This window comes from Callithrix jacchus, chromosome 4, assembly GCF_049354715.1.
Source record: "Callithrix jacchus isolate 240 chromosome 4, calJac240_pri, whole genome shotgun sequence".
Lineage (NCBI taxonomy): Eukaryota > Metazoa > Chordata > Mammalia > Primates > Cebidae > Callithrix > Callithrix jacchus.
In genome coordinates, this window is record NC_133505.1 from 110,980,189 (window position 1) to 110,990,778 (window position 10,590).

Below are 10,590 nucleotides of genomic sequence, written 5' to 3' on the forward strand. Positions count from 1 at the left end.
CAGGTGTGTGCCACCATGCTCAGCCAATTTCTGTAGTTTTAGTAGACGAGGTCTTGCCATTTTGGCCAGGCTAGTCTCGATCTCCTGACCTCAAGTCATCTGCCTGCCTCAGCCTCCCAAAGTGCTGGGATTACAGGAATAAGCCATTGTACCTGGCCATGTTTTTAAGAGAAGGAGTCTTGCTATGTTGCCCAGGCTGGAATGTAGTAGTTATTCATAGGCATTATCATAACACACTCCAGCCTCTAACTCCTGGCCTCAAGCAATCCTCCTGCCTTTAAGGCTAAGTTAGCCTCCTCGGAAGCTGGGACTTGTACCACTGTACTTGACTTAATATTTTAACATTAATATTGCTACAAAGATTTTGAACTCTTTCCCAAAAGCCAACATCTGTGCCTACCTAGCTAAATTCAGTCTGTTCCGTCATGTAGAAAAATAAGAGTCACACAAGTAGCTGCGACTACAGGCATAAACCACCACACTTCGGTAATTTCTTTTTTCTATAGGGAAGAGGCCTCATTGTGTTGCCCAGGCTGATCTCAAACTCCTGAACTCAAATGATCTGCCTACCTCAGCCTCCCAAAGTACTGAGATTACAGGTGTGAGCTGCCATGCCAGCTGCCATGCCTAGCCTTATAAAACTTTTTCTTTCTTTTTTTTTTTTTTTTGAGATGGAGTCTTGCTCTGTCCTCCTGAGTTCAAGCAATTCTCCTGCCTCAGCCTCCCAAATAACTGCGATTACAGGTGCGTGCCACAACACTCGGCTAACTTTTGTATTTTTAGTAGAGATGTGGTTTCATCATGTTGGCCAGGCTGGTCTCGAACTTCTGACCTTGAGTTATTTGCCCACTTTGTCCCCCAAAAGTGTTGAAATTACATATGTGAACCCCTGTGCATGGCCTTAAATACATTATTTTTAAGGTACTTTTTTACCTATAATTTGATTTAACTTCTGACACAAATGGTAAACATTCCCTACTTTCAAAAGTAGAGTTCATTCTACTATGAAAATTAAAAAGTATTTGAGAAACTCAAATACTTCAAAAAAACCATACGGTACTTTCAACTTTCTGGCCTTTCAAAGCCAAATTATTCATGGGCAACTGATTTCTACACACCTACCTAAATTCTGAAGAAGACAGATACCAATTAGTTAACTGATTGATTACACACTAGAAGACTGTAAATAAAATCATTCTACCTATGTAAAAAATATAAGGCCAGTGACTTCATCTGCAGACAGCATACACAAATCTCATATTGGTGGGATGAAAAGAAAATTTTGGGCCGGGTGTGGTGGCTCACACCTGTAATCCCAGCACTTCGGGAGGCTGAGGCGGGCAGATCACGAGGTCAGGAGATTAAGACCAGCCTGACTAATATGCTAAACTCCATCTCTACTAAAAACACAAAATACTAGCTGGGCATGGTGGCACATGCCTGTAGACCCAGCTACTTGGGAGGTTGAGGCAGGAGAGTTGCTTGAACCCAGGAGGCAGAGGGTGTAGTAAGCTGAGATCACGCCATTGCACTCCAGCCTCGGCGACAGAGAAAAAAAAAAAAAAACAAAGAAAATCTTGGTGAACTGCACCATTGAGTACATTCAGGAAAGACAGTCTCCATGCCTAACCTACTCTGATCCAGTATAAAACACGCTAAGACAAGAGGGACATGAGACTTACATACAATCCCAAAGTTAGCAGTTTATCTAGAGAACAAACAGCACACCACACCCTAAAAGAGTATAAGGAACTACTCAGCTGTCTGTGCCCATCTCTCCCCACAAATATTGTGTGACAACGCTGATTCAAAGCTTACTGTTCCTTGCTCTAGACCAGAGTTTAACTCAAAATATCTTTCATCTTACTTTGCTGCAATGTGAAGCAAGCTTCTTTTCACACGTCCAAATGCATAATTGACATCAAATTTTGAATTTGATAGTAGTTCAGAAACAGACCTATGCCAAAATAAAAAAAGAAATCATTGTGTAAAAAAAGCTTTCAAAAACATAATAAATCAAGTTAACAGCTCTTTAAGTACTCTTATTGATTCTTCAGATTTTGTCCCACACCCACCACAAAATACTGCACTATTCTCAGTATGTTAGCTAGCACATTATCATCCAAAAACCAAACCCCTTGGCCTACAAGGGTGCTGAAGGTTTCCTCATCTGCCACTGGATCATCCTATGTTACCTGCTCAGGATACACAACAGAGTAAGTTGGCTTTAGCTCTCCTTAGATTGAGAAACAGAGGGTGTAGGCCTGGCTGTTCCCCTTGCCAAAAGCTGAGCCCAGCTATATTAATTTTGGCCAAATAAAATCAGACAAAAACATTTTTTAATTATACCAGATAAGAAATTTAAAAGAAAAAAAAAATTTAACTTGTTTCAAAATAGTTTCTTTTCACATTCTTCTTCTTATATCAAACTATCCAATGGCTAGCCACAGCAGAGCTGTAAGTGTATCACAAAGCCAAATAACTGTACTTCTTATAGACCCTGTAAAAGAGTGTCAACACTACATCAATAAAAGAAACATCAAAGTACATAGCACAACAGGGAAATAAGCTGTCCATCAGCCCTCATCTTTTGCTATAAGATCAGCAGTGACCTCTGAAAGAAATCATCACAATGTGTTTTTCTATGTCAGTGACCAACCAAATATCTGAATATTCATTAAGAAAATCTCTCACCATAAAATTTTACAGCTCACATGGATCTTGGAAAATCTTATTCCCTATTTCACACACACAAAATTACAAAAGAAAAATTAAATAACTTGCCCCAGGACAAAACAACATCTATGTCAAAACTCTGTGTGTGTGTGTGTGTGTGTGTGTGTTTGCACCCGCGCACATGTGCACGCACGTACACGTGCACGTGCATGCATGCAGGTACACATTTAAAAAGCATAAATTTATGAAATAAGCACTCACCTGTGTTGATCAGCCATAACCATTGGCATTAATGTATAAACAGCAGTTTCATTATCTGAGTAAAAAAAAAAAAAAAAGAGTTCATTTATCCCCTACTTTGTCCAAGGGGTGATATTTAAGATTAGTTTAGAATTTTCCTAACTCTACACAAAAAGCAAAAAGGAGAGGAAGGAAGAGGAAAGAATAATGCAGAATACCAGAGGTAATTCAAAATTTATGATAGTGAAGAATCTTTCATCCCCTCTACTGCTTATCCCTTTATATTATCACAAAAGAGCTTAGCTTCTGCATGTAAAAGGAAAGTTATAGACTGATTCTTCAGAAGGTTTTGTCCAATTAACCATCAAAAAACAATTCTCTAAGCATAGTATGGTAGCCCACACATCATCATCCAAAAACATTCCTGTAGCTTTAACAACTGAAATTTCTTTTACTTCCAAAGAGGTGTTTACAGGCATCATGTTTTGTCATACTTACATGTAGTTTGGGGGAACTGTAAATATACATAGATATTATATATATGCTAAAATAATTTTAAAACCTTAAATATACATAACACTGGCTTCTTGTCAATATTATTACAAAATAAATTAGTTTAGAAGCTTTTATGAAAGAGCACCGAAGTCTTCATTGTACTTACCACTTTACTCCCACCATTTTTATTCATATCTGCTAAGGTTTGAATGTGTCACCAAAAGTTCATGTGTTGGAAATTTGGTTGCTATTATGATGGTGTGAAGAAGTGAGGCTTTGGGGAGGTAATTGAGACATGAGGGCTCCTCTTTCATTAATGGATTAATGCTGTTAATGCAAGTGTGGCTTAGTTATCATGGAAGTTCAATCCCCTTTCCTTTAGCCCTTCCTCTCTGTCTTCCTTTCTTACCCTTCTGACTTTCACCATGAGATGACCCTTACTCGATGCTGGTGTCATGCTCTTGGACTTCCCAGCCTCCAGAACTGTGAGAAATAAATGTGTTTTCTTTACAAATTATCCAGTCTGTTGTATTGCTGTATCAGCAGAAAACAGACTAAGGGAGATAAATTCACAAAAACATGACCCAAAAGAAAAGGTTAAAAATCAATGTCTATGATGTCGTATTATACTTATGTACATTTCAGCTAGTGTTTTCAATTGATTTTTATATATTACTAAGGGTCATTTATCAATTCAATGTATTTTGGAGGTTTCTGTTTTTTAATAAATTATTTAGAGACAAAACCCTGATAGCCCCCACTTAGCCCTTTACATGTTAATGCTGATGCTGTTTAACCTAAAGTTTGAGGAGAAACAGGATATTTACATAGTATCAAGTACCTCTCAAAAATATTGATGAATTACAAAGGAAAAAGAAAATTTATATTAAAGAACCCAGCAGACACTATCTTAATCAACTGACAAAGGGTAATATCACCAGAAATAATATACATCAATATCATATAGCTCCTGGTATGATCCACTGAGAAGGGCACATCACTTTTGTAGTACAGCAGTCCCCCCTTATCTGCAGAGGATACATTCCAAGACCCTGAATCAATGCCTAAAACTGTGGAGAGTACCAAACCCTATGTATACTATTCTTTTCCCTATATGATAAAGTTTAATTTATAAATTGGGCACAGTAAGAGATTAACAACAATAACCAATAATAAAATACGACAACTATGGCAATACACTCTAATAAAAGTTATGTGTATTGTGGTCTCTCTCCCTCTCTCTCAAAATATTATGCTATGCCTCCAGCAACTGATAGAAAGCAAAGCTGCAGATAAGGGTTAGACTACTGTTCTTGCCAAAAATGCATAACTTACAGTCCAATCATGAGAAAATATCAGAGAAGCTCAAATTAAGGGGAATTCCACAAAACACCTGACAGATCCTCTTTAAAAGTTCTCAGGGCCATTAAACACAAAGAAAGACTGAAGAACAGCAGGCACAGTGGCTTATGCCTATAATCCCAGTGCTTTGGGAGGCAGAGGTGGGTGGATCACCTGAGGTCAGGAGTTCGAGACGAGCCTGACCAACATGCCGAAACCCCATCTCTACTAAAAATACAAAAATCAGCCAGGTGTGGTGGCACATGTCCATAATCCTTGAATTTTGACAAGGACTAAATTGCTTTTCATGTCTACACTCACTAATGGTAAAATACGTGCAGGATTGGTAATAACTCTTCTCCATTGCCCTATAAACAGCTCAGTTTATATTTCTAAACACATGAATTGTTTTTCAAACACAATTATAATACCATTACTAGAGCCAATACAATTAACAGTAATTTTGTATTATTCTGAAATAAAATACTGAGTCCATATACACTTCGTCTTCATCTCAAAAATTTCCTTTTACAGTTTTTTTTTTTTTAATCACTATCCAGACAAGGGCTACATATTACATATGGTTGATTTGTCTCTTAAGACTCTTATTCTATGACAGGTTCTCCTTGTTTTAAAAAAATATTTTTAAAAGTAATTTTAAACTTACAGAAAACTTGCATGGATAGCACAGAGTTCCGCCCATGTACCCTTCACCCACCTTTTCCTAACGTTAGCATCTTGTACAGTACATTTTGTACAGGTGTCAAAAATAAGAAATTAATATTTGCATATACTATTAACTATACTACAGACTTTGTTTAAATTTTACCAGTTTTCCCACTAATGTCCTTTTTAGGATCCAATTCAGGATACCATATTGCCTTTAGTTATGTTTCTTATAGTCTCCCCCAAACTATGATAGTTCTTCAGTCTATTTTTTTTTTTTTTTTTTTTGAGGCAGAGTTTTGCTCTTGTTACCCAGACTGGAGTGCAATGGCGCAAATCTCGGTTCACCGCAACCTCCGCCTTCTGGGTTCAAGAATTCTCCTGACTCAGCCTCCTGAGTAGCTGGGACTACAGGTGCACACCACCATGCCCAGCTAATTTTTATATTTTTAGTAGAGACGGGGTTTCACCTTGTTGACCAGGATGGTCTTGATCTCTTGACCTTGTGATCCACCCACCTCGGCCTCCCAAAGTGCTAGGATTATAGGCGTGAGCCACGGCGCCCGGCCAAGAACCATTATCTTAAAGGCACTTTTCTAAAAATGGTACATATATCATTGCTTTTCTCCTCAAAATCACTTAAGAAGTACTACTAACCTCATTTAACAAATGAGGAAACAGAAGTACTAGTTAAGTAACAAGCTGTGTAATGGTGGCATTAAGTGGCTGATTCCAGAGCCTCCACAAATAATATATCCTACAGGGTACCCAGAATATACCGTCTAACTATAAGGTCCACAATATAATAATATTCTTAATATGTAAAACAGACTCTCTTTTATCCTCTTGTTTTCTCTTTTTAAATGCTGACTGCGACCCTCTAATTGCTCCTAGAAACTACCAATGAGTCACCATCAGGAGTCGAAAATACTACACCAAGCCTCCCTTGACATGACAACATTCTTTATCATGCATAAAATTTATGTCCCAATAAATATTGAACTTCTAAACCATGAGAATTTCCATTAAGTCATTCCATAATAAAGTCATAAAAAAGTTACTTGTGGGTTTACACTTAAATCAAGATAAACTTTAAATCAAGATAGTGCACAATTTTAAGTGAGCATTAGACAGCATAATAAGCTTCATGTTGATTTTATTTGTAAGATTTTTATTTTTCAGATAAAATTTAGATTTACATCTTATTTAAGTCACATCTAACCTAAAAAAAAAAAAAAAAAAAAAAAAGTAGGTCACATACATTAACCGGTAAGTATGAAGAAATAAATCTAACCCCAACTGTGGTGCTAGAAGACTATCCAAGAAAGACTATGCTAAGAAAGGACAGAATAATATTTGTTACCAGATACTTCCTTCTTTACTCTTGAAGACACCTTCAATATTAGGTATATAATTAAAGTCTCCAGGGTGACAAGAAAAGTTTAATATCTCACTTTATTAGACATGTTGGCCCATTTTCATCACTACAGTTTCAAAACCAAACTATTCCAAAAGAAAAAGTGCTCAGAGTATTTAATTATATGCAATTTCTCTTCAAACCATCAGATGGGAGTAATTTTTTTAAACACAATTATTCTGATCACATATGCTAAAATGGGTTCAAATTTCATTATTTTATTAAACAAACTGCATTCACCATATTGTAGTTTAAACTTTTTTTTTTTTTTTTTTTGAGACGGAGTTTTGCTCTTGTTACCCAGGCCGGAGTGCAATGGTGCTATCTTGGCTCACCGCAACCTCCACCTTCTGGGTTCAGGCAATTCTCCTGCCTCAGCCTCCTGAGTAGCTGGGATTACAGGCATGCACCACCGTGCCCAGCTAATTTTTTGTATTTTTTTTAGTAGAGACGGGGTTTCACCATTTGACCAGGATGGTCTCGATCTCTTGACCTCGTGATCCACCCACCTCGGCCTCCCAAAGTGCTGGGATTACAGGCGTGAGCCACTGCACCCAACCTCAACCTTTTAAACTCTAGTAATAATCCATATCCCTAAAGTAATTTCTTACTCTTCACCTCTTTTTTTCCTCAAGAATATTCCTGTGTTAGGCCAGCCTAGGATGACTCAACTACCTGCACTCCATTACTTAGGGTAATACTCAAGTTTTCATTATCTCAGGAAACATAGTATCCAACTCAGTTTAATCAAACATTTATGGTTTCAACCTTCGCAACAAAGTTAATTGTAAAGTACAAGGATCCCGCCATTGCACTCCAGCCTGGGTAACAAGAGCGAAACTCCATCTCAATAAAAAAAAAAAAAAGAAGTTTACAAGCTTAGTAGTCTGTTGTAATTAGATGATTATTGATTATCGAATTCTAACAAAGCAAAGAAAAAAAACTGATTATTTTCTAAACTTATAGAGATTTCAGAGTTTCCATTCAGCCCTTAAAATGTAAGCACAAAACGTGTTTGTAACAGTAGGAAATCTGTATTTTCATTTATATATATATATATGATATACTCGAAAGAACCAAGCTCAGAGAATTCAAAAAGACTCATCAGAACTTACAAAGGTAAATTAAAATCAAGAAACAAAATGAGCAAATTCATTATAATCAAAGAAAAGCAAATGCAAACAAGATGCCATCTTTGCCTGTATGTGGAAAAGTTTTGCTTTTACCTATAATACTCTGGTTTCTGGGCACTCTTAGACTGCTGGTGGAACTTTCCTAAGTGTAAGTTGAGAAACTGATATGTAGAGCCTTAGCAATGCATTGTAGATATTGTTCTTCTAAGAATTAACCCTGAGGAAGTATTTAGGGGCAAACAATGTCTTAAATACAAAGCTGTTTCTCATAAAATCAGTTTAAAAACAGTATTTAGATTCAACATTTCTTACATGCATCCTATGAAATCCTACACTCATTAAGTCTGTTGAAGCACTTAAAAAAACATTTGGGATGTTTTCTAAACACAAAATAAAAGACTATATGCAATATGATCTTAACTTGTTAGGGAGAGAAAGAGAAAGAAATAACAATAACAACATTGTTTATAACTGGGTGGTGGAATGACAGATTTTTCTATTTTTATTTTCCAAATTTTCTACAGTGAAATATATTACTTTTAAAGCCAAGTAACATTATCAAAGTCTTCTAAATCACATTTATGTAAAAAATGTGGGGATTCAAACTAGACAATATAAATTATACACGCAGTCTTCATCAACCTATATACCAATAATGTGACTCCAGAAAGTAAGAGCAGCACTTAAGAAACGGAATCAAAGGTAGACGTTGGAAAGAAAATACAGAAAAAGTTGAAGCTATAATCTAGTTACTAAAATCTGAATTCTAAATAGGGACTAGAGAACATTTTTTCAAGATTATCCCTAGGCCAGGGGCAGTGGCTCATGTCTGTAATCCCAACACTTTGTGGGGAGCAGGGTGCAGATTGCTTGAGCCCAGGAGTTCAAGACCGTCCTGGGGAACATGGTGAGACCTCATCTCTATAAAAGAAAGGAAAGAAAATTATCGCCAAAATACCCAACCCCACATTTCTTTCATGACTGTGTGCCAAAGTCTCCTTCCCTATCCTACAAACCACCCAGCAGCAATTCAAAGGGATTTTTTAGAAAACAAGATAAACTCCTACAATTAAGAAAAAAGCTATTCACCAGCCATAACCTCCTCCCAACCCTTCTCTCACTTGGGCATAAAGAGCCAAAAGCTTCTTAGAAGCAGCACTGCCAACTCCCATCACCAATAAAACGTCCGAATTCACGACACTGCAAACAAAAGTGCTTATTTTCTCTCCTCTGTTATTAGTAGAGTTTTGCCTGTCCTGAAGGAACCCTGGTACGCTGAACTAAAAGTCCTGGACCTCAGGGACCATGCCTTATTCCTCTTTGCAGATGCGTCCTAGTTCCCAGCTAGCTTACTCAATACCAGTCTGACGAATAAATGAAGAATGAAGGCAGGCATGCATATCAAAGAAAAATGTATTGTGTTTGCGCACACAGAACTTTAAGAGTACCTGTTTGATGTGTGACAACCCTTTGTCTGCCTGTTATCAAAACAAGGCAGTGCCCAATATTTTAAAAAATAACTAAAATAAAAGCCCACCTGGACCCCTGATGCAGCTTAAAGTAAACACTATCTTTAGGGCATCTCTATCCCCAGCGACTGTGAAACGGTCCGCAACTGTGATGTTTTCTGACTCCAGGTCTCGGGCCTCGGGCTGGTATTCCTGCTCCTTTGCCAAGACCCTCCCTAATGGACAGACGAGAGAGATCTTTGTCTCGCTCCTCCCAGCAGCGGAACCTGCGCCACCCAGTTTCCTCCCTCAAACTCCCACCTGTGGGGGTGGGGCCAGGGGAGTCCGGGGCCCGGGGCCCGGGGCCGCCCCTCAGCTCTGGAAAGTAAAAGTGGGCGTTTTCTCAGCTTTAGGTTAGTTTTTCCACCCGACCTAGACGCGACCAGAGCTCCTGCCCCACTGGCCGCCCCCTCCCCGCTCCGAGGCCAGCCCGGCCCCGCGAAGCAGCTCACCCTCGGGCAACTCCACAGTGCGCGCGCGGCGCAGCGAGCGCGTGAGACGGTTGAGTTGTTCCATCGCTCTCTCCATCCTCGGTGCGCCCTCTGCGATCCCCCCGCCGCACCGGCGGCCTCCGCGCCCAGCGCCCTACATTTCGCCTGGGCCTGTCCAGCGGGCAGAGGCACTGGCTTGCCCTGGCCAGAGCACTGAGCTGCGAGGGCTGCCTGGTCCACGTCCTGCGTCCGGGGGCCTGGCTGCTGCCAGACCGACCACCGAGTGGACACCCACCGCCGCCTCCACTCGCGCCTTTCTTGCCTACACCTCCGCCGCGTCCCGCCCGGGCTCGCGCGGCCTTCTGGGAACTGTAGTTTCCAGTTAGTGGAACCGAGCGCCCTGGGCGGAGTCACGCTAGGGGCGCCCCGCCACGCCAACTCCGGCGGGGGGCTGAGTGCGCGGGAAGCCTCGCGGCGACTGGACGTACTCCTAAGTCCTTGGAAAGATGTTTTCAGGCCCTGCTCCTCCTCCCCTCCAAAGTTGTACTGGAGCAGCTTCCTCCAATTCTGTAACTGCCCTATAAAGCAGATTGGAATTGTCACTATTGTTCTTGAATCCGTCACGACGTTAACAGTACTGTTTAGTGCATCTGTTCCAGGAACATGAACTTTTTCAGAATGGT

General features: G+C 39.7%; 1 protein-coding gene across 20 annotated transcripts in view; it reads right to left on the bottom strand.

The window, feature by feature from the left end:
* HACE1 (HECT domain and ankyrin repeat containing E3 ubiquitin protein ligase 1) overlaps positions 1–10,271 on the bottom strand; it is a 100,966-nt gene extending 90,695 nt beyond the window's left edge. For 7 of the 20 annotated variants that reach the window (XM_078369884.1, XM_078369881.1, XM_035296408.3 and 4 more), the window contains exons 1-3: positions 9,929–10,271; positions 2,938–2,992; positions 1,868–1,957 (exon numbers count right to left, since the gene is read on the bottom strand). Coding sequence is in view for 14 of the 20 variants with exons in the window: in XM_035296408.3 (XP_035152299.1) it covers positions 1,868–1,957; positions 2,938–2,992; positions 9,929–10,004 (221 nt within the window). In the remaining 6 variants the exon portion in view is untranslated. Of the gene's footprint in view, positions 1–1,867; positions 1,958–2,937; positions 2,993–9,505; positions 9,653–9,928 lie in introns of all 20 variants that reach the window. The other 13 variants (XM_078369886.1, XM_078369880.1, XM_078369879.1 and 10 more) reach the window with 3 other exon arrangements.
* Between the last annotated feature and the right edge of the window lie 319 nt (positions 10,272–10,590).